At 38.1% G+C, this 20853-nt stretch overlaps 1 protein-coding gene across 4 annotated transcripts in view; it reads right to left on the bottom strand.

Annotated features, from left to right (window-relative positions):
• Sin3a (SIN3 transcription regulator family member A) overlaps window positions 1–20853 on the bottom strand; it is a 59286-nt gene that overhangs the window by 6637 nt on the left and 31796 nt on the right. For all 4 annotated transcript variants that reach the window (XM_058573821.1, XM_046428002.2, XM_046428001.2 and 1 more), the window contains 10 exons: window positions 19651–19769; window positions 18863–19073; window positions 18293–18409; window positions 15687–15925; window positions 13988–14171; window positions 12518–13091; window positions 10135–10304; window positions 6091–6264; window positions 3746–3838; window positions 2379–2473 (listed from right to left, as the gene is read on the bottom strand). In XM_058573821.1, the coding sequence (XP_058429804.1) occupies window positions 2379–2473; window positions 3746–3838; window positions 6091–6264; window positions 10135–10304; window positions 12518–13091; window positions 13988–14171; window positions 15687–15925; window positions 18293–18409; window positions 18863–19073; window positions 19651–19769 (1976 nt within the window). The remainder of the gene's footprint in view (window positions 1–2378; window positions 2474–3745; window positions 3839–6090; window positions 6265–10134; window positions 10305–12517; window positions 13092–13987; window positions 14172–15686; window positions 15926–18292; window positions 18410–18862; window positions 19074–19650; window positions 19770–20853) is intronic.

Raw genomic sequence — 20853 nt, 5'->3', positions numbered from 1 at the left:
TATGTTCTTTTAGATTTTACCTTTAGTCCATATTTGGGAAAAAAACCAAACAAACAAAAAAACAGTGTTATCTTGAAATTCATAAGATGTTGCTCATTGCAATTCTTAACATTTGCCTAAACCTAAGCATTGCCTGATGAGTTATTAAACTTCATAGAAAACATGTGCTGTATGAGCTATTCAAATGTGTTCCATTCAAATATTATTTTCAGATGGAAGTATAAACTAATAGATATAATAATTAAAAGAGCAATTCTGAGTTAGTTTTTGATGTTTGGGGGGAAAAAAAAAGGGGGAGGACAATATGTTTTATGTGATCCTTTTGACTCCATTTGCTGATTGTACCGTACATAGGCTGTTTGACCTGTAACCAGTTACTTCATCATTTATTTTATAAACAGCCAATTTTAAATTCCTATAATGAGAGGCACCTTTTTCTATCATTTAACTTATCAGTGCCTAAAATTATATGGTCTTAATGGTTGTGCAACTCTAAAATGTACACTTTGCCTTACATTTTTGGTAGGTAGAAGTGAGGATCCTATTTTATGATTTTATCTCCCAGTAGCTCAGGAATATGAGAATTAACTTCTGACAACACAGATTCTACTTCTACTTAATTCTACTAATTAAGGAAAACAGTTTTTATTGTAAAGCATTTCAAAGTCTCCTGAAGTTAAACACTGTTAGAAGTGCTAAATTATTAAAGCTAAACTGTCCTTAAGAAAGAAAGAAAACAAACCAAAGTTTTAGGCTTAAGTTTCTATACATTTTCATTGTCCTACTCCTAGAATAATTTTATCAGTTTCTATTGTTCTCACAGTATGAACACAAAAATCTTCAAATCTGGTGTAAAATACACCACTGTATGTTTCTGTCACACAGACTCCATGTCTGTTTTGTTGAAAGGATACTGGCACACAGTAATTAATCAAACTCTGCTAAATGAATCAATGAGTAGGGAAAACGGCAGGTACTCTTTTCCATGTTCTTGTTAGGAGTAGTCCAATAGTGAGGGAATACTACTACTTTTTTTTTCTGGTAGTGCTAGGGATTGAACCCAGCGCCTTGTGCATGCGAGGCAAACACTGTACCGTCTGAGCTATATCCCTAGCCCTGGAATACTACTTTTTTAGTAATGTAAGATTTCAATTCTAAATTTCCCATTCTATCTATTTTCTAACTTCTGAAATATTGTTCTCTCCTTTTTTCCTTATCTCCTCCCCTCCTTCCTTCTAGCACTAAAAACTGAATCTAGGGTTACTCTACCAATGAGCTATATGTCCCTCGCCCTTTCTATTTTTGAGACAAAGCTTTCATATATTGATGAGGTTGGCCTTAAACTTGCTATCCTCCTGCCTCAGCCTTCTAAACTGCTGGGATTATAGGCCTATACCACAGATGCCCAGCTAAAATATCATTTTCATACTTAGAAGATCACCATTACAATTTGCCTGAATATAGGGGGAGGATTTAAAATTCTATACCAGGGCTGGGGTTGTGGCTCAGTGGTAGAGTGCTTGCCTAGCATGCATGAGGCACTGGGTTCTATCCTCAGCACCACATAAAAATAGATATTGGATACATCTATAACTAAAAAATAAATGTTTAAATAAATAAATAAATAAAAATTCTATGCCAAAAAGTGTTAACACAGCAGCTCTAAGACTGCTATCCTTTGGAATGCCTGCTTAGAAGTTTGGCCCTTGGCTTGAGTGTGGCATCTAGGATTTGGGAAGATCTTCAGTTGCTTCCAAAAATCATGCAGTGGCCCAATATACCTACTAATTATACAAACTGGGATTTATGCCCCAAATTTGCTTTTCTTCTGAGTCTGGGATTTTGGTACATGTCTGAAAGAGGGCACCTACATAATTGGCACTCAATAAAACCCTGACATCGAGACTTTAATGAGCTTCCCTGGTAGACTGCATTTCACATATATTATTAGAAAAATTAAAAGTGTCTAATGTGACAACACTGGGAGAGGACTCTTGGAAGCTTGGGCCTTTTCCTCCAACTTTGCCACAGACACCTTTTCCCTTTGCCGATTTTACTTATAATTTCTTGATGTAATAAAACCTAGTTAAAGGTATAACTACGTGCTGAGTCCTCCTGATCAATCACCAAACTTTGCAGACTCCAATAACCCATTCAGTGCAGGGAAGTTACTGCTAATTCTTTAAAACTCTCACCTCCCTAATGCTCTGAGGCATGCTCCAGGTAAGTATGTATTGCTATAGACACACAAACCTTGAATTTAGCATCCTCAGCACATAGAATAAACAAGAATACATGAAAACCCAAATCTGATTTAACTCTCTAATCCTCAACTGTGCACAAGTATAGATTGCCAACTGGTGACTTGGTGCACTCACCTTGGAAGAAATACTGGTTTCTGTGCCAGATGTTCACGAAGTTCAGGAGAGGTAGTATCAGAATTCATATATCGTTCTACATAATCTGACCATCTCTAGGATGAAAAACACAAAATGGAAGTGGAGGGGAATCAAACACTGAGCAACATCCTCATCAAGCAGTTTAGTCAATTCTATGACTAACTGTACATGTCAAGATTAAAATCAGACAAAACCAAACTTTTCCCCAATGACATGTTTGCTACTCAATATAATTCTTAGATTTAAAAAATTTCGGGCTGGGGATGTGGCTCAAGCGGTAGCGCGCTCGCCTGGCATGCGTGCGGCCTGGGTTCGATCCTCAGCACCACATACAAACAAAGATGTTGTGTCCGCCGAAAACTAAAATAAATAAATAAATATTATTTAAAAAAAAAAAAAAAAAAAAAAAAAAATTTCAAAGCCAAGCATAGTGGCATACACCTAATTCCAATTACTAGGGAGGCTGAGGAAGGAGGATCGCAAATTCTAGGCCAGCCTGGACAACTTAGCCAGGTAGTGTTTTAAAATAAAAAATTAAAAGTGTTGTGGATGCAGCTCAGTGGCAGAACACTTCCTACAATGTAAGAGGCCCTAGAATTAGTACCACAAAAACAAAATGAAAAATAAGTTCTGTTACCCAGTAAGATGACAAGTTTCTCTGATATGCTTAAGTTATCAGAAGTCATAAATGGGGCTGGGCATAGTGATACACATCTGTAATACCATCAGGGAGGCTAAGGAAGGAGGATTGCAAGTTCAAGGACAGCCTCAGCAATTTAGGGAGACCCTGCCTCAAAAAATAAAAAGGGCTTGGGGTATAGTTCAGTGGTAGAGCACCCTCAGGTTTAATCCCCAATACCAATAGAAATCACAAATGAGTAGAAATTGGCTCACTAGCGTGTTTTATTTCCCCACAGATAATTTTATCTTACCTGCCAGACCAACTATAATAATCACATCATTCTGTCAATTCTATGAATTTACAATTTCTGGCTTCACCTAGCCTAATAAAAATTAACATGAAACAAAGAGTCAAGATAATGACAATAACATCTCATTTGTTGTTTCTTATACTTTATGAAAAACAGCAAAGATGCCAACCATGATTTCTCAGGAGACATGGCTTCACTGAGGGTAAGATGACACTGCCATCAACCTTAAACATCCACAGCAGTCAGCCATTCTCTTTAGTTAAAAACATGGCTGGAATGACCTTCACCTAGAGCATTCTGATCCCTCAAAAAGACCTCAGGAGCTTTGGTCTTCTAGAAGACAGGGCCATAAGGCACGCTCAGGATGTGCCAGTTCTGCTTGGCATACAGGATCTATAATACACTTGCCCATACCTCTGCTTCCACAGGATCATCTGAGTTTTCCTCTTCTGTGTCCAAAAGCTCAATGGTCAACTGAACCTGGCCTTGGCTCTGAATGAACATAAGCTGAAAATAAGAAGTCAAAGTATAAACAATAACAAAAATCTTGATTTTATCAGAGATTTTTTTTTTTAATCGGTAATTGCCAAAGCTATTAACATCTGAAGCTCTGGGAGTTGGGGAGGAAATAAAGTTCTAAGATTTTGTTTTAACTGAAGAGCTGAGGAAGATACTCAAAATTTGAGAGGCCATTGATTAAAAAACAAACAAATAAACAACAACAAAAAGTCCAATCTTGCTACTAGCAAAATTAAATAGGTACTTCTTGAATTAGCTAAAATAATAAATAATAAAAATAATAATAGCCATTAAGAATGCTTTAAAAAACAAGTATTTTGGACTGGGATGTAGCTTAGAGGTAGGATGTAGCCTGCCTAGCATGGGTGAAGTCCTGGGTTCCCCCCCACACCAAAAGAGATTTGTGTCCATCAGGGGAAAAAAAACATATGCCCATTTGATTGATAATCCCACTTCCAAGACTTCATACAAACATGTAAACAAGTCTATGGTGTTTAAAATAAAATGCTAAAGAAGTATTTTTGTGTCAGGTATGGTGGTGCAAGCCTGTAATCTCAGCAGCTCAGGAGGCAAGACTGGAGATCTCAAGTTCAAGGCCAGTCTCAGTAACTTAGGAGGCCCCAAGCAACTTAGTGCAATCCTGTCTAAAAATAAAAAAATTTAAAAAGGGATAGGGATGTGGCTCAGTGGTAAATCCCCAGTACCAAAAAAGTGTTTTGTTACAATGTCATAAATTGCATTTGAAGTTCTTGAAATTCTAGGTTCTCTTAAGATTATTTAAGATGTTGAAGACCCAGGTATCGTTATTGTCAACTGAGCAAAATAAATTACAGTACACTTTGCTTAGTATGAGTGCTTTCTAAATATACATTGAAGCTGGACATGGTGGCACACACACTGTAATTCCAGCAAGCTTGATAGTCATTTTGGGGTTTTTTTTTTGTTGTTGTTGTTGTTTTGTTTTATTTTGGAGAAGCGGGTGTGTTGGTACTGGAGATTAAACCCAGGGTGCTTGACCACTGAGCTGAGGCAGGGAGATGGCAAATTCAATCAAGATCAGCCTCAGCAAATTAGTGAGGCACTGTCTTTAAAAGGGGGGGCAGGCGGCGGACAGAGATCTAGTCCAGTGGCAAAGCCTCATTGGGTCATTGGATTCAACCACCAGTACTCCAAAACAAACAAAATTCAAGCAAGCAGTCTGCAAATGTTATCAATAATTATTTCTGGAAATAAGTCATTATGGTTGTCTAATAATTACTTTTTTATTTTTAGGTACTGGGATTGAACCTAGGGGTACTTTACAACTGAGCCACAGCCTCAGCCTTTTTTATTTTTAAATTTTGAAATAGGGTCTCAGTAAGTTGATGAGACTGGCCTTAAACTTGCAATCCTATTGCCCCAGCCTCCTGAGTTGCTGGGATTACAGGCATGTGCTATCACATCTGGTTTGAACATTCTTTAAAAATATGTACAGCCCCCCCCCCCAAAAAAAGTACAGTTCTGGTAAGGTAACTTGTTAGAGAGTATTTGCCTAGCATATACAAACCCATGGGTTTAATCCTCACCACTGCAAAACAACAACAACAAAAATATGTGTACATATATTTACAAAGCATTATATGAAAAAAGTTAACAGTAAAAGCAGAATACAAAATAGTAAAAATAAAACATAATAATCCCAGTGGCTTGGGAGACTCAGACAGGAGGAGGAGACACAGCCAGCCTCAGCAACAGCAAGGTGCTAAGCAACTCAGTGAGACTCTGTACAAAATAGGGCTGGGAGTGTGGCAGAGTGGTTGAGTGCCCCTGAGTTCAATCCCCCGTACCTCCCCCAAACAAACAAACACCCCAAAACCATAAACAACAACAACAAAAAACCACCCTATAGACCTCATTTTTAAAAAACACAGTAAAGGGGCTGGGGATGTGGCTCAAGCGGTAGCACGCTCGCCTGGCATGTGTGCGGCCTGGGTTCGATCCCCAGCACCACATACAAACAAAAGATGTTGTATCTGCCGAAAACTAAAAAAAAAAAAAAAAAAAACAAAGGAAAGAACAAAACTAGATTGTCAGGGGAGATGACTACTTCTACTTTTCCATGTTCTTTGTATTTCTTCTGATGAGACCATTAAGAGTTCCAGGAGGAAAATCACTTGGTTAAAATACTGCACTTTGAATTTTGGTACAGCCCTAATAACTTCAGTTACCAACAAAGGCCTGGTCACATGATCAACTCTCACCTTGAAGCAGTTCTCATCTGACATAAGCTGCTCTGCCTTCCGCTGATAGGTTGACTCTAGGAGGCTCCTTGAAGTCTGTGTGTTTAGCTGGCCCCCAGTGGCCCCATTATTGTTTTCTGCCAGATAAAGGTCAGTCACCTGCACACAAATCTCATCACTGACAATGTGCTGCAGCTGGAATCAAGCAAGGACAAGTCATCAGTAAACCAAAAAAATATTTCTCCCTATAATCTAGTCACTCAACTAGAAAAGTGAGGGTTTTGATTGGTAATTTTTAATAATTAATCACACAGAAGCACTGTTATCATTTTCTTGAAGAGTAACCAAGTGAAAGTCTGCAACTTTATTAGTGATTCATAAGTACAACTTTATTTAAAAGCAAAAACAGGACTGGGGGTACAACTCAGTGGTAGAGCACTTACCTACCATGCTTCTGGGTTCAATCACCACCAACAAAAAAAAACTAAATATAATTCTAAGGATCTTTAAGAATTTTTCCATGGCTCTTTTAGTTTTTCATTGGAGTACTAAGGATTGAACCCAGGGGTGCTCTACCATGGAGCTGTACCCTTGGCCCTTTTTATTTTTTGAGACAAGAGTCTCACCAAGTTGCTAAAGCTGGCCCGGAACTTGCAATCCTGTCTACAGAGTTGCTGGGATTTTAGGTGTGTGGATTGGCACCTTTTCTTCTTCTTCTTCTTCTTCTTCTTTTTTTTTTTTTGTACTAGGAATTGAATCCAAGGGTTCTATTTTAAGATAAGGTCTGAGTTGCTTAGGGCCTCACTAAATTGCTGAGGTTCCCGATGAATTTGCAATCCTGCCTAAGCCTCCCAAGTCGCTGGGCTTATAGGAGTATACCACTGTGCCCAGCTTTGGCTCATTTTTATTAGCACTTTCTATTATTTACAATTTGTCTTCATACATATCCTTTTTAAAATATTTTTTAAACTGTTGAAAGACTTTTATTATTTATTTATTTATATGCAGTGTGAAGAATCAAACTCAGTGCCTCACACATGCTAGGCAAGTATTCTATCATCGAGCCACAAATCCTGCCACTGTCTTCATATATATTCTTATTTAGTTCTCAAAAAAAAAAAAAAAAAAAAAGCAGGATGGAAAGGAAGTCCTAATATTCTTTTTTTAAAAAAATATTTATTTTTTAGTTGTAGTTGCACACAATACCTTTATTTGTGGTGCTGAGGATCGAACCCAGGGCCTCACACATACTAGGCAAGCGCTCTACCACTGAGGCACAACTCCAGCCCCCTAATGTTCTTTTTGAGGTAACTATGACGACTCATTTTTAACACTAAATAGTCTTAAAATGACAAGTAGGTATTTGTAGATAACTGGACACAAGGCAGAGTCAGAAGAGTGGTTTGAGGGAGGAAGAAGGGGCAACTGCAGATGATTACATAAATTACAATAAGTTGATATAAAGGATTCTGATATTATTATTAAAATAACACTGATTTGGTTACACAATTAAAAGCTTAACATACAGTGTATAAGAGAATTAAAAAGCAGGGTGAAAAAGTATGTCAAAAGACTGATCTCTCTCTAATATGCAGATGCTTTCAGTTAATTACTTTCTTATTAAAATAGACTAAATTAGCTGGGTGTCACCATATGTTATGCATGCCTGTAATCCCAGCAATTCAGGAGGCTGAGATTGGAGGATCTCAAGTTTGAGATCAGCCTCAGCAACTTAGCAAGGCTCTACACAATTTAGCAAAACCCTGTCTCAAAATAATAAAAAGGACTGGGGATGTGGCTCAGTAGTTAGTGCCCCTGAGTTAAGTCTCTGGTACAAAAAAAAAGACTGTCAATGAGTCTCTATTTATATCCTCTTTTTGTATCTGGCCCTACCCTGCATCTTTGGAAAGGGTAGCACTACAAATCCAGAGACAACTGGGTATCCCCACTTTTCCCCACCCTTGAAGGCTGGCCATGTTCTCTCTCCTGGTAATTTGAAATGACACTCGGAAAGTATTATGTCAACTTTTTACAGAGGAGCAGCTACTTGAAAGGCTGGGGCCAAAGGCTTTTCTGGCAAGTCTAAGAGGAGTGGAGAAGGCTGTACATGCTGAACATTCATCTGTAGAGAAACATGAGAAAGAAGCAAATGGCCAGGATGAAGGGATCCAGGAGAGAAGAAAAACTTCCTAGTCTTGCCCTCACATGGTATGATCATATTCTGAATTCTGTACTTATAGATTGTGAGACTGCCTATTGTATACTTAAAAACTATTCCCTCTCAAGTCAGTCTGGAAAAGGTAAGAAAAATGTATGGCTTGACCATGAAACATGTTCTAACCTCCAGTTAGCAATGTACTCTAGGAGAACACCAAGTGAGAAAAAGAGAATGAGAGAAGAGATGCTTCCTGTTAAGATGAGAAACAAACATGGCTTTAAAAACTCACTGATTTGTGGGTCTGGGGTTGTGGTTCAGTGGTAGAGCACTTGTCTAGCATGTGTGAGGCACTGGGTTCAATTCTCATGATAATTGAACTGCATATAAATAAATAAAATAAAGGTCCACTGACAACTAAAAAATATTAAAACAAAACAAAACCCAACACCTTACTGATTTGACCCAGGTGCGGTGATGCACTTCCTGTAGCTTGGGAGGTGGAGTCAGGAGGACCACGCAAAGCCAGCCTCAGCAAAAAGCGAGGGGCTAAACAACTCAGTAAGACCCTGTCTCTAAATAAAAATAGGGCTGGGGATGTGGCTCAGTGGTCAAGTGTCCCTGAGTTCAATCACCAGTATAAAAAGAAAAAAACAAAACAAACAAATAAACAAAAAAACACCTCACTGATTTGAGGTGTTCTGAAGGAAAACTGTTTCCTTAAAAAAAAAAAAAAAAAAAAAAAAAGGTTGAGACAGTATGTGTATCAAAACCTCAGGCTTATAAGGCTTATAAAAAGTTTTACTGGCTTTCTTTGAAAATTGTTGTGCTGGTGGTTATGAAACTTTATTCCTTGCTATAGCAAACTCAAACTTGTAAGCAGAAACAGGTAACTGGAGTTATTATTTTATATATATTTAAGGGATTGACAGTTTGTTTTTCAGAAATTGTGAGCATAGCTGACTGTATCTATGTAACGATGTCTGTCAGTCACCATTATGGTAAGGCCCGACAATTTCTTCAACTTTGAGGAAGACAACTTTTTCTAAGACCCAAGATTCAGTCATACGAAGCTTTCTTCCTAATCTTTGATATTGTGGGAGGGGTATAGAGACATGCATCTTTCCAAAATCAAGACAAAAATATGGGTAACTTCACAAAGGATTCAACATTTTATCCCAAGAGAAAACTGAGCAATAAGCCTTTTCCTTATATAGTGGCAGTGTGGGTTCTAGGGTTAGAATTACTATTTGCTTTTTCCAGGTTTTACTTTCCAAAAGTTATGTATCCACCGACCCTGATCTCTCTGGGAGCTCAAGCCAAGAAGTAAAAAACTTGACCATACATTACGAGGTATTTGTTACAGATATTATTGTAAAGAACCACTTATTTACAAACTTTCAAGAACAAAACATAAAACCAATCAAATGTGTAATGTGGAGTAAAACTCAAGATGGGTAAAATGGGCAAAATATTGAAAAAGATTTTATATGAAACCCTTCTTGGTTTCATATAAAATACAAGCAAGTACACAGAATTAGCATCCATGAATGAGATATTATACACTGCTGACTCCTCACAAACAAGAGAAAGAATAGGAGGGCAGGGAGCTGGCCTTTGTATCTCTGTACTCTGTACATGTGGCAAGGAAGCAAGGGTCTGAGGAGGGTATACACTACTGTGAGGGCACACTCGAGAATAAAGGAGCCAATTCTGAGGCTGGATTAACCACACTTTGTTAACATGTGAAATCAGACTTCATCTTAACCCTGCCCTTTCCATTTCAGAATGATGCATTTATAATAACTGTTATTTGAACAAACTGCCTTTCCTTTTCCTACAGAAATCTTGCCTTTCTTTTAGGTAAGAACTTTTTCCCTCACAAGCACTAACCTCCACCATGCCCTCACCTGTCTGACGATGCTCTGGATAAGTTTGTCCATAGTAAAGGCAATGTAGGCGTGAATGGTGAACATCTCTCTCAGTGAATCTTCATACTGTGATGAGTCTATGTTGCCATCAAGTAGGCTCCGCACCATGTCCAGGAAAGCTGGGTAATAATCTTCTACATCAACATCCACTGTGGGAGAGATAAGATAGGTGAGGTCTTACCCTGCTAAGAAAAGATCAAGGACAGAGGGCAGGGAAAAATCCCACAGCTGGCCCAAACAGTATTTGAAAAGGCAAATAAATACTAGATATTCAAAACATATTCATTCAACCCACAGCAGACTTGAGATGAAATCTGACAGGTGGCTATAATCACCAGTGCTGGCTATGAAAGGACAGTGACTCTGCAACTTCAACAGTGACTTCTAACTTCTGATTGACTGTGCCAGAAAGATACTTTATAGCACTGCTGGGTTCTTCTTGATAGAACAAAATACACCAGGGAAGAAGGGCCTTCAAAGAAGTTATTTCTCTAGCCTGCAGAAGAGCATTCCTCACAGCAATTATTTGCTCATAAAGCTACTTCAATGAAACATGAAATATATTTGAGAAAAGACACACACTGTTCGTACACTAGCACTGGGAAATCGCTTCAGAACAGAAGTATTAAATCCTCTATGAATAATGAAGTAATCTGCATTTGTCAAAAGTCCTTTTGTTTAAAAATGGATTTGCAACATTGTACTTCGAAAATTGCAATAAATGATCTGTACTTGCCCCACATGAATCACTGTCAACCTCTAGCTAGAATGAATCTTACTTATCACTAAAGAGACATCTGGCAACTAGCAGAGGGCACAAAGAACAGTAAAAGCTCTCTTGAGCTTACTAAAATAAGCCCATTAAAGTTCAAAACCTATTCTCTAAGATAGTGGCACAAAGAAGCTACCGAGTTCTTGGTTACATTCTCTTTCTTGAAAACAAAGGTGTTCACTAGAAAAACTCATTGAGCTGTACAATTCCGATTTGCTTACATCTTTGTATACATGTTGCACTTCCAAAAGAATGACTAAAAATGGGACTGGGGTTGTGGCTCAGCAGTAGATCACTCGCCTAGCACGAGCGAGGCCCTGGGTTCTATCCTCAGCACCACATAAAAATATTTTAAAATAAAGGTATTGTGTCCAACTACAACTAAAAAAAATTTTTTTAAAAATGACTAAAAATGAAAAAAAAATTAAAATACGTCTGGAGATGTGTCTCAGTGGTTGCCCTTACTTCAATCCCCAGTACTCCCACCAAAACAAAGCAAGTTAATAGCAAAACTGATCTATCTTCATTTTTGGAGGTGGGATGAAATCATGGATAAGCACAACAGTACAATTACTATGTAAAAGAAGGAACTGACTTGAATTACCTCAGATTACAACCAGTTTGAGGGATGGCACTATCACAAGACAAAACTATACTTTAAAAATCAGGTTAAGTCAGGTCTCAAGCCAGAATTAGGCCATTATATCTCTAATTTCTATCCAAGCAGAGGAATCATTACACTCGGTCCAAAATTCTTTTTGAAACTAGGATTAATTCAGATAAGGGCTTTTAGAATTAATTCCCATTATTATTAGATTTTTAGTACACAGAAAATTGGGGCCATTCATGGGATTCCTACAATAGCACCCATTAAAAAGAACACCACCACCATCCCTCACTCCTCAGATTTTCTATTTCCTGAAGAACCCAGTAAAAAGGCCTCATGAAAAAGTTTTTGGCTCACAGGTCAAGTACCTAATTTATGAACTGAACTGTTATATGGTGGCTTCATTAACACTCCCTTATTTTCCTTTTCTTGAATTTTCTGTCTTTATTTTTATTCTACTATGCCTCACACCACCTGTATTACAATCTCCTTTTCAGAAACTATTCCTACTTATTAGGAATGAGCCATGAACCCCACTAAAGAGAAGTCCATTCTCACACATCTGAGAAAATTCCCATCTGTCTTAGGCATGATTAACTAGGAACTGATGTACTTTCTTGGTGTGAAATTGAAGTCTCTGTTGTCTGTACATTATGAAGTAACCCTGAGATTTATCACTTGGGCAGTTGATCTCCTGTCCCCAGTGTGTCTACAGTACCAACAATTGGTGCACTGTCTATGATCCAAGCAGTGTGCTATGCATATTTTCTTATTTCCTAGCAAGTCCATAAGGCAACACTTAGTGCCTCCATTTATGAAGTAAATAGGTTCGCCGGGTTAAAGTAAACTGGAGAGGTAGGATTTGAACCTAGTTCAAATATGGCCTGTACTCTATGCATAAAAGAAAGCACTACCAAGTATAACTAGGTAATGAGGTCCCCAATCCCACATATCCTCTGTGAACCAACAGTCTAGGCACTCACTAGGTTCTTTGAGCCGTAACTGGATGGCAGGGCTCTCACTCTTGTCTCGCTTTATGCCTAGCACTTCACGTTCCCACTCTCGCTCTCGGTTTTCTTCTTCAATTTGCCGTTCAGCTTGGGAACAAATGCGTAGCAGCCTCAAACACAGAATCTGGTGTAGTCGCATAAATATATACCAGTTGTTATTGACATAGAAAAGGTTGTATACTTCATCCATCCCTCTTAACTTTTGAGCTGCTGTGTTACTAAATAATAGCTTTGACTTAGGGGGACTGCCCCCAACACCATTGTGCTTCTTGGCTGCCCCTGTGGCTTCATCTACATCCATCTCTTCTTCTTCTTCCTCCTCTACATCAGAAAGATCACCTCTCTGAGCAAAGAGCAGATCTGGAATGAAATGATGCATGATTTGCTTGATTTTATACTTGTCTTCCTTCTGAATGCCTGTTTGCCTCTTCACATGATGGATAATCAGAGCAGCAGCATCTTCCAGTATCTGTTTGTCTTCATAGGCCAGTGAGAGGTGTGGACCAACAGGTACACCAGCATTCTCTTCTGTAGCCTGCTCTTGCCTCTGATGGGAGAGACAAAAGTATTGTGTGACATGTTTATATCCACAAACCTACAAGACTCACAAGTAGTACATTCCATTAACAACCACAGTGGTTAACTAATCCTAAAATTAAGGACTGACCTGAACAATAATTTCTGTGCCTCTTCCAGAAACAAATAGGTAACGTGAAGATGTGTTTGATGCAAAAATATGACTTATAGGGATAATGGGATAGAATTAGAACCATCTTTTACAATTCTGGATTAGTATCTGTGCAGGATACAATGAGGACTGGGACTCACAAAATAATTTGGGGGGGTAGGGGTGGGGGAGGGTGATAATATAACACTGAAAAAACATGGATAGGTTAAGATTATGTAAGGGCTCATTTACTATTATTTTTAAAACTCAGGAACATAGACAATTTCTAAGAATTCCCACTATACTGCATTTCTATTTCTATTTCCTAAGACTATAAGCTCACAGAAAGAATTAATTTCTTAGAATTCATCTCTGTATTGTAGCTCCTAGTACTATTTATAGTACTGATAAGTGTGCTGAGTAAACAAGAATTAAAAAGAGTTGAGGTCAATGATAAGTTTTTAGGTTGTAGCTGAGGTTGAAATGATCTATATGAATATGAATACAAGGCATTGTTTGAGGGAAATATATGGTGGAAGGAGTGGGAGGACGAAGGCATGAGGTAAAATCTGAAACTAGTGAAACTGTAAGTATAAGGGTAAGGCTTAAGTTTAAAATGGTAGGATCGGGAATATAAAAGGTTATGACAGCCATGAACCAAGACCTGGCAGGTCTTGGAGGGTATCACTTTCCTATAACAAAAGTAATTTCCAAAAATCAAAGCTATGCTGAACATGAAGACTGGAGTCTCTTCAGATGCAGAACCCTCAGCTCACCTCATCATAAATACTCTCAATCTCATTGAGTAAGCTCTTAGACCTCAGGACCTTGGTGTCATTTTGTTTAAAGTTGATGCCCTGGTGGTCCAGAGACTTCAAGTAGTATTTCTCGTTTTGCTCTCGCCACACCTTGTTAAAGCCTCTCTGAGCTTCTCGCCATTCTTCCTCTTTCATCTTCAACCTAGTGGGGGTCAGAAAAGGGGTGGAAACAATATGTGGGGATTCAGAGGGTTTCAAAATAAGAAAGATGGCAGGCTTACTTTCTTTCAAAAGTCAAAGATGCAAGGTCTTTCAAGATTATTGACAATTTGAGATAACATCAAACCAATCTTGAATTTTATTAAAAAAGAAAAATACTCATTCAAAACTTACTTCAGGGAAGTAATTTTCCCAAGTCAGAAATCTTACCCAGAACAGTTAATTCTCAGAAAGCATTTCAAGGACTGCAGGTGTAGCTTAGTGATAGAGCACCTGCCTAACATGTGTAAGGCCCAGGGCTCAATACCCAGCACCATAATTTTTTTTTTTTAAGAAAACATTCCACACTATGGCACACAGTAGTAGATCATTAAGTATTCTTTGAAAACATGGTTCTTTTCCTTGGCCAGCTAAAACAAGGTTAAACCTATTTCTCTATTACATGACTAATGTTTACTAATGCTAAAGAAAATACAAAGTACAAGAGCAGAGAACTTGCACAAAAATGTTCATTTGGACAGTCTACAAAACTGCGACCAGAACAACTAATTCTAATGCTCCAGAAGAATAAAAACCAAAAAAACACTACAAGTAAAAAATACACTATGTCTCAAAAGCCAGAAGTTACATGCTACTGGTAAGAAGAATAATCAATTTGTGTCAGATCTTGAGGGAAACCCTAGGTAAAAAAATAAAAAGCTGGGTATCTGTGAACTGTGTAGCAAACCAGAATTAACTTTTACCAGGTGACATTGAAAGGAGAGTCAGTTACTAATAAAAGAATTAGTGTGGGCAAGAGTGCTTTAGACTTAGAGCACAGGGGGGCTCAGCCTCCTGCACTAATGCCTGGACTTAGGTGGGCATAACATGTTGCTCCTTTACACCTAAGTCTGACATGGAAGGTTGTTAGCTTAGCTATAAGAAGTAAGATATTCTTGGCAAAAACAGTAAATGAGGTCCTTTTTCATAATGAGCATGTATCAGACTTTACAATGACAAAGTGACTTTTTTTATTAAAAGCTGAATTAAGACATTTACAGTAGTTAATCCTCAGTGGCAGGAATACAGATACTTGTTTCCTTCTTTGTTCTTTTTATATTTTAAATCTAAACACTCCCGAGATGGCCAAGGTGCCTACCTGTAATCTTAGCTATTTGGAAGGCTAAGGCAGGAGGAACACTTGCCCCCAGGAGTTTGATGCTGGACTGGGCAACATAGTGAGAACCCCATCTCTTTAAGCTCATTAACTAAAAATGATAAAACCCTTCAACTGTACACACAAAGCACTCCACTATAAACTTTCAAGATTTGTTCTTTAATGTTGGTTACACAGAACCCCCAAAAGAAGTTCTACTATCCAACCTGTGCGCCTGATATCCAAACACCAGAGCTGGAGCACATTGGAGGTCTCATGGGACAATCAGATTGAAAATTAAGAGCCTTATTTAATGAGACACTGAAACATACTAAAGCACGAAGGGCACATTTGCCTGGGTACCTTTTAAGGACAATAGGAACAGCAATGGAGGGATTTTTCCTCAGACCATCAATGATGTCAGCCGCTTTATCAGCATATATCCTCTGGAGTGCTTTTCGATGGATGACTTCCGAAGTACCCCCAAGTGTGTTATCCAGGCGAAATTTGGCTTGTTCCTCAGCAGACAATCGGGAAAGCTTTTTCTGTATTGCTTCTAGAACTCGGATTGTTGCCAGATTGGTCTCTAAAACTACATCAAGCTAAAGAGGAAGACAAAGGTGTCAGGATCTAAACCAGAATAGAGCAGTGGTTGGGAGAATAAAGTAGGGAGTCAAAACACTCTGGATTTGAATCTGTCATACTAGCCAAATATGGATTAAAACACCTACTACTCTCATGAAGTTTTTTTTTTTTTGAGTAAATGATATGATCCATGTAGAGTGTTTAACACAATGCCTGGCAAACAAGAAACAGCCAAGATTTCCAACACTGCGCACACACACACAGAAATCCAATAAAAATGGAGTAGTAGTTATTATTATTCCTATTATCATTATTATCACCACCACCACCACCACCACAGTATGCTTAGAATTGCTAATCTTAGGTGAGAGGGATTTAAAAGGCAATTTCATTGAAAATTCTCTCTGAACCTTCCTAAATTGCTAAGACCTGTTACAGTTAAAACAAACAAACAAACAAACAAAAAACAACTCCCAAAACTGAGAGTTCTACCCATGGTTCTATCTATGGGTAGCCACTTAAATTGTTACTGAACTGCTGGCACTTATTCTTAGGCAACAACCTACCTGTCCTGGCAACATTTAAATATCTTTTCCCCAAGCTTAAAAAAAGAATCTCTAAATAAGAAATTCTAAAAAAGCGAATTAATAGTCTCAAGGGACTAGTGTTTCCTAAATTCTCTTATTTTGGGGACTGCAGCAGGCATCAAGTATTTCTAGCTCTCTGCCCTCCCCAATCTTCCTGGCTCCTAGATGATTAGATAGGGTAATATAACTACTTCTGGTAAATGAGCTGTGATGAGGTGAGAAGCAATGTTTATTATTTCAAGACTGGAACATTTAGGTGTGTGAGGTCCTTCTGAGCTCTCTTCATTCTAGGGACTAGCATTCAAAATAGTAGCACTGTTAGCATAGGTCCCTAAGTAATTCTCATGAGCAAAATCCACTGTTAAACATGAAAACACAACATAGCATGATAAATAAGCCTTCTGTTTTTCTAAGTCACTGAGATTTGGGAGTTGCAACACTCCTTCAAATAGTCTATTCTGCCAAATTCGAAGCATATACACACACCCAACAAGCCACACTTCTTCTCCTTTGCCCTTAGAGTCATAAATGGAAAATGAAGATGTTGCCTCTCGTTTGCAGGCGTTAACAGTTGAGAAAGAAAAGGAACAACTTATTGTAACTGAACTGCTGGCACTTATGTTTTCCAAGTCATCTGACCTTGCTAACATAGGTAATAAAGAAATGCTTTCTGTAGTTTGATGAAAGTCCCCATGGGTGCTGGGAATGTGGCTCAGTGCTCGAATGTTTGCCTAGCTTGCCCAAGGTCCTGGATTTAATCCCCAGTACAGCAAATAAAACAAAACAACAACAAACAACTCCCCATGGAAGTTAAGACCTATCATGATTGAATTTTCTGCAAATGGCTGACACTGTTCATAAATCCTGAGGCTAAAGATGGCCAACCACTTGCCAGTAGCCAGGCAATATGTGGTTCCTTGTTGAAAAAGATATCTCCTATCCATATGAATTAGCAGAGCCACTCAATGTACACTAAACTGGATATACTTAATTTTACATCTGTAAAGATATACGTATGTACTTCCCTTGACGGTAGCATAAGTAGACTTCAATCTGAATAATGGGGATTTGATTTTATTTCAGTAGTCCTCTCCTAATATAATAGCATTTTACTAACTCACTAATTTAAACTCTAGCTCACTCCTTCCCAACTACTTTAACACATAAAGCCCCCAACTTAATTTTCTTCCCAGAGAAGCCAAATCAATATGAATTACATGAGTGAAGAATTCACACCTTAAAACAACAACAACAACAACAAAAAAAAAAAACAGGATTGAACCCAAGGGCATGTAACCACTAGCCACATCCCCAGTCCTTTTTTGAGAATGGGTCTTACTAAGTTGCTTATAGCCTTGCTAAATTGATGGGGCTGGCCTGGTACTTGCAATCCTCCTGCCTCAGCTTCCCAAATCACTGGAATTACAGGTGTGTGCCACCCCACCTGGCAGAATTCCAGTTCCCACAGTAGAATTGGTTTGCTAACCATACCAAGATACCAGGCTAAGCATAACAATACAGAGAACTTAAAAATATAAATCTTTCAAAACAACTTCAAGAAAGCAATATAGATCTTAAGATACTAATTTTACAGATACATATAAAATTTTTTTTCTAATACATTAGACAAAATGCAGAAAGCATAGCTACTATCAGTATAAGCATTTACCACAGAAGAATGTGAGCCTCTGGTTCTCTGATCTTAAAATAGCCAACCTTCACATATCATATTTAAGATATCCTTTCACTTAGTATCTCCCATTTCCACAAACTTCAAATGACAAATGAGTGTATTACCTCAAAGCGCTCATCTTCACAACGATAAATATGTTCTTCATACTGAGTCTTCTTAGAACTAACAAAGGTGGAGTCTTCAGACCATGATGGAAAGGAAACCCAGGTATCATTTAAAACCTTCGGGTAGAAAAAGAGAGACTGTAAACCTAACAAAAGCTTTCTGGTGATTAACCATTCTCAATAAATAGAGGCTCTTTTGGGGGGTACTAAGGTCATTTAAAACCTTCGGGTAGAAAAAGAGAGACTGTAGCAAACCTAACAAAAGCTTTCTGGTGATTAAGCATTCTCAAAAAATAGAGGCTCTTTTGGGGGGTACTGAGAATTGGTGCTCTACCACTGAGTTACATCCCCAGTCCTTTGCATTTTTTGAGCCAGGTCTTGCTAAATTGCTGAGACTGGTTTTGAACTTGCAATCCCCCATCTCAGCCTTTAGCATCACTGGGACTGCAGGTATAAGCCACTGTTCCCAGCTTGGAGAAGGTTCTTAATTCTATTATCCAGATAAATCCTTAAGCCCTGGTACCACTGCTCTCTTCTGAAGGAAGCTAAGAATTCAGGGCTGATCCTTACCTCTTTACAGAGAGGAGTCCGTCCTGTACACTTGGGCTGCTGGTAACTCTTGGGCAAGGCTCGATAGCTAGAGCCAAGCCGTTTACATGAGGCATAATCTATCTCCATGGCAATGCCCTCTGTGGCTCGTTCCTTCGGAAAGGTTTCCAGATGTACAGATTCCTTATAGCCCAGAAAGTTTTTAAACCAATTAAACAATTCAGGGAATTTCCTGAAGAATCAAACCAAAAACTGGTAAACAATTAGAGCCATGATATAGTAATCCCAAGGTAAGACTTCCACTATTTGGGGTTGGGTCAGAACTCTGCTACCAGAAACAAATGCCATTGACAATTACTTCCTAAGAAACACCGGTTCTAAGCATTTGGTTTCCTGTTATAGAATGCTCTCAGATCAATTAAGGTGCTAATGGAAGATTTGCACTGAAACTAGGCAATAACCAGCCTTTTTTTTTGATCAAGAATATTGCTTCAGGTTCACATAATTCTTAGGTTGTTAAATATAGTCAAGATTCTAGAACCTGGGAAAGATTTGTCTCTACAAACATCAAGCACTTTGTTAGAGAATCAGGAGACAACTAGTCTTGGCCATTTGTAGATAAATATTTCAATGTACACTCTGCCTAATTTCTAGAGTTAGATTAGAAGATCTCTTAGAACTCAACACTGGCATTTGAGTCAATTGACTTATCTCAATTAAATCAACTTTGCCTATCATATACTCTCACAAATCAATTATTACTTTATTTTCTTATCAGAATCAGGGGTTAAGTACCTCACTTTACTTACCCCAGAAAAGGAGAGACTAGCTGCACAAGTTCAGCCCGAGAAATCACCTCCTGGTTAAAGATAACAAGACAACGCAGGAAATTTTCATAGGCCTCTGCACTTCGTAGAGCCTTTCGCACCTTATGGAGATAAACAGAAGAAAGATGGTCATGTGGGGACTCAAGGACTTGAACTACTTTTTAAAAATTGGGGAAATTTTGACCTGATATTTGATGATAAAGGAATCAATGTTAGTTTTTAAAAGATGCAATAATGATCATATTTTAAAAGAAGTCATCTTACTAAAATTTTTATTGATAAAATAATGTATCATCTGACATTTGTCTCCAAATAAGCTAGGATGAGTGAGAAAACATGAGTCAAGTGTACTGGCTAGGAGTTGGAAAGGGCAGAAGCTGGATGATATATAAGGGATCATTTTATTCTTTACTTTCATATGTTTTAATATTTCAACAATAAAAATTAAAAAAATCCTAGAGTATACATCCTTATATACTTGCTTCTCCAGACCATGTTAGATTTACTGGAGCTTTTTTTTTTAAAAAAATATTTTTAGTTATAGATTGACACAATACCTTTATTTTATTTATTTTTTCATGTGGTGTTGAGGATTAAACCCAGTGCCTCATATGTGCTAGGCAAACGCCCTATCACTGAGCTACAGCCCTAGCCCCTACCCAAGCTTTTAATGCTCTTCCTAACAGGGGGTTTAGAGCAGCAAGAATTTCTGTCAACACTGTTTTCAAACTAGTAATCTTAAATGAAGGCATTTTAAATTAAAGATACTTCTGTCTTCTGACTTGCTCCTTTCCCTTACTTCTATTTCACTGAACATTTTATTTACATACTTATTTTTTTGGTACTGGGGACTGAAGCCTGAGGCACTTAACTGAGCCACATCCCCAGCTGCATTTTTATTTTATTTTATTTTTTAATTTTGAGATAGGTTTTACTAAGTTGCTGAGATTACAGGTGTGAGCCACCATACCCAGCTGAACATTTTAATATTCCAAAACATAAAGAAGTCATTGGTACAGAAGAGAGTAAAACTAACCTAACTAGGTGACCAATCTGGAGTTTCAGTTACAAAAGTAAATAGCATTGTGGTTCTTTGGTGGGGACTGTAGACTGTCACCAAAGTTCTTTATTATTAGCACTTCCCATTTCCACAAACTTCAAATGACAAAGGAGTGTATACCACAA

The sequence above is a fragment of the Marmota monax genome, unplaced genomic scaffold, assembly GCF_021218885.2.
Source record: "Marmota monax isolate L192 unplaced genomic scaffold, Marmota_monax_Labrador192_F-V1.1 WCK01_AAM20220418_F8-fsc00111, whole genome shotgun sequence".
Lineage (NCBI taxonomy): Eukaryota > Metazoa > Chordata > Mammalia > Rodentia > Sciuridae > Marmota > Marmota monax.
Note: the sequence above shows the minus strand (reverse complement) of the source record. Positions and strands in the feature narration are given on the sequence as shown.